At 40.1% G+C, this 15,539-nt stretch overlaps 1 protein-coding gene across 2 annotated transcripts in view; it reads right to left on the bottom strand.

The window, feature by feature from the left end:
* Positions 1-11,714: 11,714 nt before the first annotated feature.
* LOC140198817 (calcipressin-1-like) overlaps positions 11,715-15,539 on the bottom strand; it is a 98,413-nt gene continuing 94,588 nt past the window's right edge. For both annotated transcript variants that reach the window (XM_072259883.1, XM_072259885.1), the window contains exons 3-4: positions 14,810-14,981; positions 11,715-13,393 (exon numbers count right to left, since the gene is read on the bottom strand). In XM_072259883.1, the coding sequence (XP_072115984.1) occupies positions 13,218-13,393; positions 14,810-14,981 (348 nt within the window). In that variant the 3' untranslated portion in view covers positions 11,715-13,217. The remainder of the gene's footprint in view (positions 13,394-14,809; positions 14,982-15,539) is intronic.

Below are 15,539 nucleotides of genomic sequence, written 5' to 3'. Positions count from 1 at the left end.
GTGTGTGCCTTCAGGCTTCTGTACTTCCTTCCTGATGACAGCAATGAGAAGACGGCATGTCCTGGGTGACTCAGGCCCTTAATAATGGATACCGCCTTTCTGAGGCACTGCTCCTCGAAGATCTCTTGGATACCATGGAGGCTGGTACACATGATGTAGCAACCAATTTTACAACTTTCTGCAGCTTCTTCACCAGCGTGGATAACTTCACTCACCTCAAAACGGAACTGATTTCACAACCGATGGACTCACTTTCAAGGCTCTATAACTGACGTTCTCAGTATTATATTTTATTTGCACGATTTGTCTTTTGCACATTGGTTGTTAGTCAGTCTTTGGTTTTATATAGTTTTTCATAAATTCTGCTGTATTTCTTTTTACTTCTGTGAATCCCTGCAAGTAAATGAATCTCAATGTAGTATATGGTGACATATACATACCAAGCTTATTTTGACTTTGACTTTGTTCATACAGATCAGATCATTACACAGTGCACTGAGCCAGAACAAGGTAAAACAATAATAATGCAGAATAAAGTGTAAAACCTTCAGAGAAAGTGCAGTGCTGGTGAACAATAAAGTGCAAGATCAAGACGAGGTCAACAGTGCATCTTATCTGTTCTATGGAATAATTCAATAGTTTCATAACAGTGGAGTAGAAGTTGTCCTTGAGTCTGGTGAAACAGGCTTTCAGCCTTTTGTATCTTCTGCCCAACGGGAGAGGTGAGAAGAGAGAATGTTTGGGTTGGTGGGGTCTTTGATTATGCTGGCTGCTTTTATGAGACAGCAAGAAGTGTTGACAGAATCCATGGAGGGGAGGCTGGTTTCCGTGATGTGCTGAGCTGTGTCCATAACTCTCTCTCCGGATAGGATACATTCTTACCTGAATGTTCAGCTGGGAATATTAGTGTGGAATATCTATACTCCTGAAACGTCTGTGGGAAAACAGTCACAAGAAATTCTGAACTGAAGCAGTTGTCAGTTCTGATGAATATCTGCAGAATAATCAGTAATAGTTCTGTCATTGGGATAACTGGCAGCAGTCTGTCAAACACTATCTTGACTTGTACTAACCCAGTCCACTTCACTGCCATCAAGGTTGACCTTGTCCTTGTCATTCTGAGATCCTGATTCAGATGGTTATCAAGCATGCAGATTTCAATGTTTTCCTGTTACTTTTTCACACTGACAATCCATTTATTCCAGGGGAAGGTTAAGGTCACCTGTGGGTTACATTGCAGAATGTGGATTTAGAGCATTACTCTTCCTGCAATAGGTTGCTCAAAATTATGAGCCTTTCTCATCATTTCTCAAGATCAGAATCAGGTTCATTATCACCCAGTGTCCACATCATTGGGTACAGGAAGTACCTAATAAAGCTATGTCACGTGACCGGCAACAATGAATATAAAAATGAGTCAGGTTTTATAAACAAATAAACATTTATTAAACTCTGCTCAAAATTAGGAAAATTAACCGGAAGTAAACTGCTATGCGGCCATTTAACAAACCACCACTCAGTACTAGTTCTTAAAGCCGTAAATGCGAAAACAGTCTTAAAGTGGTAATTTCAAACACAGTTCTTAGAATGGTAAATTTGAAAGTCCAAGAGGTCTACACAGTCAATTAGGAGAGACTTTCCTGAAGTAAAGAATTCCTCGAAGACTCGACATTACTGTCGATCCCAGCCAGAACCTGCCTTGTCCGCTGGATTCACGACGACGGAACTAAAACAGTTTAAAGGCACTGACCTTTTTCCTTCGTAGACTAGATACTGCACAACTTTTTCTGCTGCTTTTAGCAGAGGTTACCTCATGCAGATCAATCTTACTTGAACAAATTCAATAGTGGTCGATTTTCTCCAAAACCGTCGAACGACTCCTTCAGGTTTCTGTCTTCACTCTCCAATGTTACTGAAAAGGTACATCAATAAATCTGGCAGCTATTGGTGAAACTACTGGCCCAACACTTCTGTACCTTACAATAGAAGGTAAAACTCCGCTTTAAAACTGTACTGCGTCATGAGATTAATAAGCAGCATAGCAAAGTACTTGACTGACGATCTAACTAAAAACTAAACTGCGTCACCCCAGGGGTCTCCTTTTATACCCATGGTGAACATGTTGTCATGTGACCTCACATCAGCGGGAAAATTACATCATGTGACCTCCTCAAGACCATTACATCATCCTCATAAGACAATCAGAAGATATCCATGAAGTATGTAACAGCAACCACTGAGTATATGTTCATGGTCTTCTGCTGTTGTAGCCCATCCACTTCAAGATTCAACATGTTGTGCATTCAGAGATGCTGCTTTGCACACTACTGTTGTAATGTGTTGTTATTTGAGCTACTGTCACCTTTCTGTCAGCTTGAACCAGTCCGACCATTCTCCTCTGACTTCTCTCATTAACAAGGCTTTATTTTCCAACAGAGCAGCTGCTCACTGAATGGTTTTAGCTTTTCGCACCATTCTCTGTAAACTCTAGAGACATTTGTGCATGAAAATCATAGAAGATCAGCAGTTTCTGAGATACTCAAACCACTCTCTCTGGTACCAACAATTGTTCCACGGTCAAAGTCACCTAGATCACATTTCTTTCCCATGCTGATATTTAGTCTGAACAGCAACTGATCCTCTTGACCATGTCTGCATGCTCTTATGCATTGAGTTTCTGACACATGCTTGGCTGATTAGATACTTGCATTAAAGAGTAGATGTGCAAGTGTACCCACCAGACTGTATGTCGTGATGTTTGTTGTTCAGTGCAATACAGTGGTAGGTTAACTGGTCATTGTAAATTGTCCCGTGATTAGGTAAATCTGGGGATTGCTGTGCGGCACGACTCGAAGGGCCAGAAGGGCCTACTCCATGCTGCACGTCAATCAATCAATCAATAACTAAATAACACAGTCCTCTGACTAATGAAGGTGAACTTACCATGTGCCTTCTTAACTATCCTGGCAATTTGCGTGGCAACTTTGACGGATCTATGGATCCCCCTGTTCCCCTTTGCTGCTGGACAGACAAAGACTGCTCACAGTAGCTGCATCCAGCTCTCCGCCTAGCAGAGGGCATCCAGACAGTGACAGGAATGAAGGAGGTAGGTCAACAAGAGGTGTACAGTCTGGAAGTAAGTTCCAAGGGTAGGGCATGCGACATCTTATCCCAGGAATGAGACAGGGAAAACTTCATGCAATAGGCAAGCAGATCAAGGACAGCGTATTTGTGGATGCTATATGGCAAAGTACATGATAAAATGTTATTTTGATGCTCGTTTATCTCTGGATTTATTGGCATTGGTCTTGTACATCGATCGAACGTGACTTGGATTTTTTATTAGACCTGACAACAAGATCACTCAGTGCTAATCAAAGAAATCTGTCCACTGTCCTCTTTTTTCACATTGGAAAATAAATAAGAGTATCGTCAGAATCTCAGCTTGTGGTGATACGAGTCTGAAAGGTGATGTGAATGAAAGCCATTGTGTTGAAGCAAATCACAAAGTTCAGTTTGGCTCGGTGCATGACTCATAATCAAAGTCATCTAAACGGATCAGGGTATGGCTTTCAACAGCTTTTTATTTTCTATCTCAGTTCACGCTCTTTTTATTAATCACCAGCACTACATCAACGGTAGCATGAATTTAATTATGTAAGGACTCTTCATCATCAGTGCAAGTGTGTCAGGCACCAGAACACTCCACCCCTTTCAAGACAATACTGTCAACACTATTTTTGAATGTACAAACAGTTCAGTATGTTAAAAAGAATACGTTGTAACGTATATGTTTTTAATTTTGCCCTTTACAAGATTTTTGCACGGACTAGCTACAACAATGGAACTCGGAATGATTGTGTTACAATAGTATCTCCCAGTTGTAATTGAACCCATACCAAGCTATTTTATCTAGGTCTAGCGAAAAAAAAAGTTGTTTGTTCTGGGAAGTGACATTTGGGGCAAATCCCATTTGACAACATATCATTACCCCAGGAGTGTTGCACAAAACAAAACTTCAGATTTGGATATAATTCTGAAAATCATCAAACATTCTGTAACTGTAACACTATCTCCTGCACTTTGCTATTGCCTTTCCTATTGCAATACTTGTGGTTTGAAATTATCCGTATGGATGGCATGTAAAATTTTTCATTGTATCTCAGTACATGAGAATAATAAACATTCCTCAATGATAGTAGGGACTTGTTGCTTTGTCACATGTACAGTATAAAGCCTGTGTTGCATATTGTTCATACAAATCATAGAAACATAGAAAATAGGTGCAGGAGTAGGCCATTCGGCCCTTCGAGCCTGCACCACCATTCAGTATGATCATGGCTTATCATCCAACTCAGAACCCTGTACCTGCCTTCTCTCCATACCCCCTGATCCCTTTAGCCACAAGGGCCATATCTAACTCCCTCTTAAATATAGCCAATGAACTGGCCTCAACTGTTTCCTGTGGCAGAGAATTCCACAGATTCACCACTCTCTGTGTGAAGAAGGTTTTCCTCATCTCGGTCCTAAAAGGCTTCCCCTTTATCCTCAAACTGTGACCCCTCGTTCTGGACTTCCCCAACATCGGGAACAATCTTTCTGCATCTAGCCTGTCCAATCCCTTAAGGATTTTATACATTTCAATAAGATCCCCCCTCAATCTTCTAAATTCCAACAAGTATAAGCCTAGTCGATCCAGTCTTTCATCATATGAAAGTCCTGCCATCCCAGGAATCAATCTGGTGAACCTTCTTTGTACTCCCTCTATGGCAAGAATGTTTTTCCTCAGATTAGGGGACCAAAACTGCACACAATACTCCAGGTGTGGTCTCACCAAGGCCTTGTACAACTGCAGTAGTACCTCCCTGCTCTTGCACTCGAATCCTCTTGCTATGAATGCCAGCATACCATTTGCCTTTTTCACCGCCTGCTGTACCTGCATGCCCACTTTCAATGACTGGTGTATAATGACACCCAGGTCTCGTTGCACCTCCCCTTTTCCTAATCAGCCACCATTCAGATAATAATCTGTTTTCCTGTTTTTGCCACCAAAGTGGATAACCTCACATTTATCCACATTAAATTGCATCTGCCATGAATTTGCCCACTCACCCAACCTATCCAAGTCACTCTGCATCCTCTTAGCATCCTCCTCACAGCTAACACTGCCACCCAGCTTCGTGTCATCCGCAAACTTGGAAATGCTGCATTTAATTCCCTCATCTAAGTCATTAATATATATTGTAAACAACTGGGGTCCCAGCACTGAGCCTTGCGGTACCCCACTAGTCACTGCAAATCATTACATAGTATTTTGAGTTTGAACAAGGTAAAACAATAACAATGTAGAATAGAATCTAAGAACTGCAGAGGAAGTGTCTTCCAAGAGGACCACAACCTCATTGTTGGGTTTGGAGGCTTTTGTGCCTCAATGACCTGGAGAGCTATGTTGGCTAGAGTCAGGGCCTTGTGCTCTGATTCTTGGTAGGGTCACCCATGCCAAATGGTCAAAGGGTGGAGGCCAGACTAAGAGTTGCCCACTGGTCCTCCAGGTTTGGGGGTTCGGCTCGGGGCTAACAACCCTGACTGGTCAAAAGAATTGTTATGGAAACAGCAGTGAAGTATCTGTCTACATCTATGAGATAAAAAAAACCACTGAGGAAGCATAGTGCAGGTAAGTAATAAAGTGCAAGATCATAATGAGGTAGATTGTGAGCTCATGTCGCCATCTAATAGTATTAGGCAACCACTTAGTACATAAATTACACTGGTGTAGACGCTGTCCTTGAGCCTGATGGCATGTGCTTTCAGACTTCTGTATCGTCTGCCTAACGGAAGGCGGAGAAGGAGTATGTCAAGGGTGGGTGGGGTCTGATTATGCTGCCCGCACCACTGAGGCAGTGGGCAGTGTCAGCAGGGTTCATAGATGGGAGGCTAATGTCTGTAATCTGCTGAAATGTGTCCAGAATTTGCTGCAGTTTCTTGCAGTCACATGTAGAGTAGTTGCTATACCAAGCTGTGATGCTTTCTATGGTGCATTATCCACAGGGACATGTTAAAAATCTTTAGCATCCTGAGGAAGTTGAGGCTTTGGTGAGTTTTCTTGGCCGTGGCATCTATGTGCTTGGACCAGGACAGGCTAATTGGCGAGGTTCACTCTTAGGACCTTGGAGCTTTCAACCTCAACAATTTTGACATAGACATATTGAGCATGTGCACTGTCCTCCTATCTTTCATATCCTGCAGAAAAGCTCCAGATTCAGCTGCTGCTTTGTAGGGATCTACTCTCACATGAGAGTCTATAGTTAGTAGTCTACTAAATAAATAATAAGTCTGCTTATCTGCTTCTGATTCCTGTCCAGTGCCTACATTATATTTTTCAGAAGAGTATACTGGAATTTAAGGACCCAGTTTTTCTTGAACAGTATGCTGACAGTCTTGGGGTGAAATCTAGAATACAAAAGACGCTGATTTGGGCAAGATGGTGAATGACCTGGGTGTCATTATACACCAGTCATTGAAAGTGGGCATGCAGGTACAGCAGGCGGTGAAAAAGGCGAATGGTATGCTGGCATTTATAGCCAGAGGATTCGAGTACAGGAGCAGGGAGGTACTACTGCAGTTGTACAAGGCCTTGGTGAGACCACACCTGGAGGGTTGTGTGCAGTTTTGGTCCCCTAATCTGAGGAAAGACATCCTTGTCATAGAGGGAGTACAAAGAAGGTTCACCAGATTGATTCCTGGGATGGCAGGACTTTCATATGAAGAAAGACTGGATGAACTGGGCTTGTACTCGTTGGAATTTAGAAGATTGAGGGGGGATCTGATTGAAACGTATAAGATCCTAAAGGGATTGGACAGGCTAGATGCAGGAAGATTGTTCCCGATGTTGGGGAAGTCCAGAACGAGGGGTCACAGTTTGAGGATAGAGGGGAAGCCTTTTAGGACCGAGATTAGGAAAAACTTCTTCACACAGAGAGTGGTGAATCTGTGGAATTCTCTGCCACAGGAAACAGTTGAGGCCAGTTCATTGGCTATATTTAAGAGGGGGTTAGATATGGCCCTTGTGGCTACGGGGGTCAGGGGGTATGGAGGGAAGGCTGGGGTGGGGTTCTGAGTTGGATGATCAGCCATGATGATAATAAATGGCGGTGCAGGCTCGAAGGGCCAAATGGCCTACTCCTGCCCCTATTTTCTATGTTTCTATGTTTCTACATACCGGCACCTTTTACATCTATAACCCACCTGAAGCCTGCACCTCAAGGAGAAATTAGCACATTCAGTATAGTCAGCAGGGAAAAGAAGATCACAATAAAAAAGTACTGCAGATGTTGGAAATCTGAAACAAAAACAGCAAACGTAAACACTCAGCAGGCCAGGCAGTATCAGTGCGGAGGCAGAAACAAAAACTTTGTCAGAACAGGGCACTCAAGGACAATGAGACAAGAAAAACTTGTCTCAATTTTACCCACGCATTTGCTTTGCATTTGGAGGGTTAATTTCTGTTTTGTAATGCTAACATTGTAGAAGATGCATGGTTGGTTTTGAAACCGTTCTAAAGGTCATGTTACAATTGCGGTGAAATCACAGAGCGTTGTTTTCTTGTAAGACCTTGCTGATTCAAATGATGTGAAACAGTAAAGGGATTCTCAACAATTTATTGCTAGATGTGCTACAAAATTCATGGCAGTACTTCATCTCAGAAGGGGCTCTTACCATTAGTACTTTGCTGAAGTCACTTTCATATGGTATGCTTGACTTCACTCGTACCAGCATAAGAAATTTGAGTATATTTATTTGTTTATTGTGATACAGTGCAGAATAAGCCCTTCTGGCCACTTGACCCATGCTGTCCAATAAAACCCCAACTTAATCCTAGCCTAATCACGGAACAATTTACAATGACCAATTAACCTACCAACCTCTTTGTCTTTAGAATATGGGAAGAAATTGGAGCACCCGGAGGAAACCCATGCAGTGATGGGGAGAACGTACAAAGTCTTTACAGGCGGCGGCGGGAATTGATCCCGGGCCGCCTGTACTGTAAAGCATTGTGCTAACCATTACCCTCCCGTGACACCCTGAGGCTGAGAAAAAGAATTTCCAGAATCAGGTTTATTCTCACTGATATAGGTAGTGAAATTTCTTGTTTTGCAACAGCAGTACAGTGCAATACATGACTAAACTACAATAAGACAATGTATTTAAATAAATGAAGGAATGAATGAATAGTGCATATAGAGAAGGAAATAGTGAGGTAGGCTTCATGAACCATTCAGAGACCTGATAGAGGAGGGGGAAAAAAGCTGTTTCTGAAACATTGAGTGTGCATCTTCTGGCTCCTCTACCTCCTCCCTGATGGCTAGACATGAAAAGAGGGCATGCCCTGAGTGGAGAGGGTCTTTAATAATGGATGCAGCCTTATTGAGGCTTTGCCCTTTGAAGATGTCCTTTCTGGTTGAAAGGCTAATGCCATCATGGAGCTGGCTGAGTTTACAACCCTCTGGAGTGACCCCTCCATGTCTGTGATAAAACCAGGCAGAAAGCTCTTCATGGCCCATCTATATAACTTTGCTGGCATCTTCAGTGATGTACAAGATCTCCTCAAACTCAAATGTAATGAAAAATAGCCACTGTGTGCCTTCTTTGTAATTGCATCAATATGTTGGGCCCAAGATAGATCTTCAGATATGATGGCACCCAGGAACTTGAAGCTGCCTACACTTTCTCATTGCAAATCCCAGGATCAGAATTTCCCCTTCATGACATCCACAATCCATTTCTCAGTCTACACTCATCTCACTTTATTCCCTGATCATTCCCATCAACTCCCTAATATTCTGTCACTCACTCACACATGGGCAATTTACAGGTGGTCAAATATCTCATCATCCCTTTTGTCTTTTGGGATTTGGGAAGACGACGGTGCAGACACAGTGAGAAGGTGCAAACTTCATACAAGGAACACTGGAAGTCAGGATCCGGAAAAAAAAATTAGATTTAAATCTTTTTCAGAAAGGTGTTATAGCAATTATTTATAATACAATTATGAATTTATGTCCCGATGTATCTAATAAAATTAAGACTGGGAAAGAGAACTTAAGATCACTGTACCGATTGAAGAATGGGAAAAAAATTCTTCAATTAATTAATTCATCCTCTATATGTGCTAAACATGCGTTGATACCGTTTAAAGTAGTGCACAGGGCTCATATGTCCAAAGATAAATTATCTCATTATTACTCTTATATAAATCCTATATATGATAGATGTCATTCTGAGATAGCTTCTTTAACTCATATGTTTTAGTCACGTCCTTTGTTGATAAAATATTGGAAAGATATTTTTGATATTATCTCAACTGTTTTGAATATTGATTTACAATCTCACCCAATTACTGCTATTTTTGGGTTACCAATGATAGAATCAAATCATTTAACCTCTTCAGCTCGTCGGATGATTGCATTTCTTACATTAATGGCTGGAGGATCTATTTTGCTGAATTGGAAAGAGATTAATCCTCCTACCACATTTCATTGGTTCTCTCAAACTATGCTGTGTTTAAATTTGGAAAAAAATTAGAAATGTTGTTTATGATCCCTCTATTAAATTTGAAAAGACCTGGAGGCCATTTATTCAATATTTTCATATGACGTAATTTGACCTTTTCCAAACCTATTTTATTTCTTTGTAATATTGGTTGAGAGGAACAGAGTCATTGACATGAAGGTTTCCTCTTTTTTTATGATGTTTCATAACAGCCCATGTCTTTTTTTGTTTTAGTTTAGTTAATTAATTCTGTTAAGATTAGTTTTTTTTGGGGGGGCGGTTGTAATTTTTTTCCTTTTTCATGATTTTTTAATTTGTTTTTCTTTGTTTTATATTGTTCATCTGTATCCTATATGATTGGGAGTTTTATCATTTAAGTGTCAACTGGCTTTATAATTACTTATGCTAATTATAACAATGTATTCCCAATAACTTTGTACCATGACCATGTTATGCTTATTATTATGAAACTAATAAAAAGATTGAAAAAGAAAAGGAGGTCAGGATTGAAGCAAAGTTGCTGGAGATGTGAGGCAGCAGCTCTGCTATTGGTGTTGTGGCACCCACAGCTTTGTGGTAGAACTCCATATTCTGTGTACCGGCTGCTTTCGGGAAGCAGAGATTTCCTTGGGCAAACCCAGTTACAGGTGCAGATTAATCCAATTCATAGCCGAAATGTTTGACTTCTTCAGATTTCACAGCCCACTCAGTTAAATTATCTGAAACTTGTGAACTAGGTTAGTGTCTGGCAGAGTAATTCACAAAATATTCTTTGACTGTGTTCTCACCCAGACTTACTACCATCACCTTCAAGGTTTTCTTCTCCCCGCCCCCCCACTTCTTATTCTGGCTTCTTCCCCCCTTTCTTTCCAGTCCTGATGAAGGGCACTGGCCCAAAATGTCGACTCTTTATTCCTTTGCACAAATGGATGATGATTCACTGGCCAGTGAAGTGTTTCAAAGTTCAAAGTACAAAGTATGTATACATTATACGATCTGGAGAGTAGTCTCCTTACAGGCGGCCACAAAACAAAGAAACCCAAGACCCACTTTAAAAAAAAGACCTTCAAACACCCAACATGCAGAGAGAGAAAAAATTTGTGCAAACAATAAAAGTAAGCAAATAGCATTCAGAACAAAAACAAGTCCATAGAAATGTAACCATAGCCTCGGCCGTAGTTCAATGCAGAGCCAAGTAAACTTCATGGAACAGCGAGCAGAACTGACCTGATCCTTGCCTCTGGTCCTGGTGCTTAAATTGATCAAACCTTGGTTGAGGTGAACTGACCTCTATTCTGCCTCCCACCCACTCACTTTGACCCTCGACTCAAACTCGCCTCTCCGTTGTTTGCGGTGATTGTTTACCATAAATGGTACCAGTAAAAAAGTGTTTATTAATAAAGTATTTAGCTATATTGTTTGTCTTGTTTGCTGCTGATAAGTAGTTGCTGGGCTTCAGCACACCATCTTAAACCGGATGCTACAATAACTATGCAGAGCACTTTCCTATTTCTCTCTACTACTAAGCACGCTTTCAGATTGATGAGCTTCCTGTAGGCAAAACAAAAACTCAGCCGGTTGTCAAATACAACTTTGGTTTAAAATCTTACAAAAATGTGGCACAAAAGGTAAAACATAGAAAACCTACAGCACAATACAGGTCGTTTGGCCCACAAAGCTGTGCCAAGCATGTCCTTACTTTAGAAATTATCTAGGGTTACCCATAGCCCTCTATTTTACTAAGCTCCATGTACCTATCCAGGTGTTAGGGAAAGCAATACAATTCAGTTGTGACTATGTAGAGACTTAACACACTTATGCAACCATTGTGGGTACCTTCATTCTGTCGGCTGACTGACAACAGGGCAAGGAAAGGTTAAAAAAAAAACAAGAGATTCTGCAGATGTTGGAAATCCACAGCAACATGCACAAAATGCTGGAGGAAAGCAGCAGGTCAGGCAGCATCCATGGAGAGGAATAAAGAATAGTTTTAAGCTGAGATAATTTATCAGGACTTGAAGAGCCCAGGCCTAAAATATCACCACTTTGCTTCCACAAAGTTTAAAAAAGGTGGGATACTTTCTTAACTAGCATGCTGATGAGGACTCGCAATGGGTTTGACACAGTTCAATCTATTTTATAAAAACAAAACAAACACTTTGTACTTAAAGCAAATGTATTTATTTGTAAACATCCCATCTGCCCAATTATTCCAATCTGTACAAATATGAACAATATGTACAGCAGACAGATAATAATTTAATTTTACTGATATTACACTTCTAGAGAAACAGCTCAAAATATTCTAATATTACATAGAATGATTACGCTCTGATGAGACATCATAAATCAGAAATTTGTTACTTTCACATCAACATAAATAATCTACGTTTAGCTCAAGTAACCAGTATTTCAGGCCAGGAAGCAAAGTTATATGGAATCAGACTGTAACTTACGTTTTACTCCTGCAATCAACAAAATGACCGTCTTATACTTCTGAATACACAATTATTGATTTGACAATATAGCCACGTGTCTTTTATTCACAAACAAATGTCCACTCCAAAAGTCAAATTGATAAGCAGGAGTATTTGGGCACAAACAAAACTATATTCAGACTTGATTTTCATACCATTCTATCTAATAATTGTCTCTGAGAGTTGATCTTCATTCTGGATTATGAAGTGCAATAACTATTCTCATAATCAACAGCTCTTCATGATGTGATGGCACTTTGCAGTGCACTCCCTCACTGTACAAGTAAACTAGCCAGAAAGAGGAACATACCACTGGTATCCAAATCTAACTCTGACATTAGAAGGATAAACTGAAGTGGAGTTGGTCATGCCTGATTAATAATGAAATAAACGGTGAGTCAGTTAATTTAGAAAACATAAATGCACTTCTAAAAATTGCCATACAATATTATGTGTTTTACGACATATGATTAGTCCACGGGTATAGGTAGCTACGTTGCAGAAGATATGCAGAAAGATAAAGTGCAAGCAAGACTGTTGCCAATTATCTTTATAATCATTGTGATGCAGCTTAAGAGAATGCTTACAGTATGTCACGAAGCAGATAAAAGTTTCAAAGTAAAAAAAACAACTGATCCTGGTAAGTGGTTGAATTAACTTATGAAACAGCTACTGTTTGCAATTCAGTTTCCCTGCTTAAGTCTTGAATATGTCACAATTCACACGCTGGGCTCTGCTAGAAGGGACTATTTTAAATATTGTAGCAGGCCAATCTAAACACCACAAGTAACTACAATTTTGCAACAATATGCAAATAAAGTATAACAGCAAAAACATGGTAGACACCAAGATGACAAGATAGACAACGAAAAAAGATCAGTGCCAACTGCTGGCGCTACATTGTCGTGTGTGCCATTACCACTGCTGCTTACTCAGCTGATCTACCTGTCCTCATTCAATACCTTTGCAGTTTAAAGTACACGGTTACAGCAGAAAATAATGCAAAAGCATTGATACAGTACAAATTTCCCATATTCTTTCTGCCTATCAACACACATACAGTTATGCATTTGGGAATTTTATCTTTTCCACAAGTTATACTGCAGTCCAGTATCCCCATTATAACTCAGTAGTGTGGTCATTCTCTGTATGAGGAATCCAAATGCAAAGAAATGGATAAAGTTCAACATTTCACTTCGAGTGGCTGGCAGTATAATCTGGCCGTCTAGTTTGAATGATTTTTGGTTTGGGTCGATTCTTCCCATCTTCCTCCTCCTGTTCTTGCTCCAGCTCAGGGTCGCTTTCACAGACATGAACAACAACACTTGGCGTGGTATCAGTGCCGGCATGCAATTCATATTTCTCCCCTGTAAGGAACACAAAAAGAGTGCATCTTAAAAGACAAAGTGCCTTATCTCTTTTCAACTTGATTTTAGATTATATACATAGTATATCCCAATGTGTTGTAACAGGTCTAACTTGAATTAAATTCTGCTTGAATTAAAAAAAACTTGGAACTTTGCTCTCCTGCCCTTTGTAAAACTTGGGTTCCAAAATTGAAAATGTTTGGTGGTCATCAACTATTTTTAAACTTAAACTGATCTTGCCTCCTCTCCTTTTCAGTCTTTACACATCTTGCGTTATAGTACTAAGTAATTTCAGCTTTGTCCAGCAGTTTTGAGTATTCTTTATACATTTGTATTCTAATCTACACCTGGGAAATTAAGACCAGAAGACAAAGGAGCAAAATTAGGCTGTTCAGCCCTTCAAGTCTGCCCTACCATTTGATCATGCCCAATTTATTCTCTCTCTCTCTCAACCTCATTTGCACCCTTACTAAACAAGAATCTTTCAACTTCTGTTTTAATAATGCCTAATGGCTCACAATACTCCCAAGTGCAGCCTGACCAATGCCTTATATCTTGGCTTTTACATTTCAGTCTTGCAGAAATGAATGTTAACATTGCATTTGCTTTCCTTGCCACTGGCCCAACCGGCAAGTTAATCCTTAGGGAATCCTGTGCAAGGACTCTCAATTCCCTTTGCACCTCATTTCTGTATTTCCTCCCTGTTTGGAAAATAGTCTACACCTTTATTCCTTCTACAAAAGTGGATGACCATACACTTCCCTACGCTGGATTCCATCCGCCACTAATGGACATCATGCTTCCTGTGAATAAACAGGGAAAGAGTTTCCCTATTTCCAATTTCCCTCAGGATCAATAAAGTATGACTATGACTATGAAGAGACTTGGGACAGGTCTGATGAGGGCTCACCAGAGTTTGCCGTTGGTGGGGGTGAAATCAGGTAATCCAAGCAGCAGTATGAATTTTTATTCCATCAGTCTCGACTCACCTCCTTTCTACTTATAAGGTACTCATAAATCTCTCTCCATTTCCCCTTGACTGTTTCCAGACCAGAACCATCTGTATCCTGTCTGGATCAATTAGCCCCTCAAATATTACTAATAATCTAGCCCAGCCACCTCACTTTGTAAGAATGTTCCTTTGTGACAAAGAATTTCCCTTTGCACAAACACAGGAAACTGGCTCTATTGAAAAAGCCCTGTATTTGCATTTTACATAAAGTGAACACTTGCAAACAAATTCAGACTATAAATAGAAATATTTGATATATACAGTACACCAGCTTATTACAAGTCAATTTAAAACACCATCACGATTGTAGAAAATCTTTAAATTGGAACATCACAATAGAAAGTACTTAATGAGAGAAGGCAGCTTCATTTTTGACAATCACTACAATGTTACATTGGAATTACCTGGTCCCAGTTTGGAAATTGCATATAACAAGTCATAGTTTATAACTGGAGTGGCATCCTCTGCTTGCTTCCATCCAACGGGTGGGGACGCTGGTGGAGAAATGAGGAACTGCTTTTCTGGATGAGGTGGAGCTAGGTGTGGGCTACCTTTACTGAAAGCTTTGTTCTGGATCTGAAAAACAAACTACCTGTTTAAAAATTCAGCCTTTATATATAAAAAGAAATTATACAGTATTGTGTAGAGCTCCAACTTAATATATTGAAAAATGTACCCAAGGGATCAAAGTGATATATCTATGCCAGAAATAAACTGTGAAGTAAAGTGGGTGTTTATTAATTACAGAGGTTTAGGTTGAAGTTTCTATCCATCGCCATGTTGGTTGTCAGACAGTTTGGTCTGCATAATAAGATGCAAACAGCAGTAACATTGATTTGATGGCATTCATGTGATGTATAAAAGACCCTATTAACCATAATGTTGGCATTTCCTCAGATGGAAATGTTTGCCAAGTCAAAATAGAAACACAGTGGATTCCGGTTAACTGGGACACATTGGAACCAGTGCATTTAGGTCCAATTAAACAGCTGCCCTATTAGCTGATGTTTCATGGAAATAGCTAAAAAGGTATTTAAAAAAACCTATTATCTGAGTAACAAATTGTTCTGTATTTCATTTAAATACATAAATTAGAACACAACCAATACTACTATAGTACTATAAAACTGTATT

This window comes from Mobula birostris, chromosome 6, assembly GCF_030028105.1.
Source record: "Mobula birostris isolate sMobBir1 chromosome 6, sMobBir1.hap1, whole genome shotgun sequence".
NCBI classification, from domain to species: domain Eukaryota; kingdom Metazoa; phylum Chordata; class Chondrichthyes; order Myliobatiformes; family Myliobatidae; genus Mobula; species Mobula birostris.
Note: the sequence above shows the minus strand (reverse complement) of the source record. Positions and strands in the feature narration are given on the sequence as shown.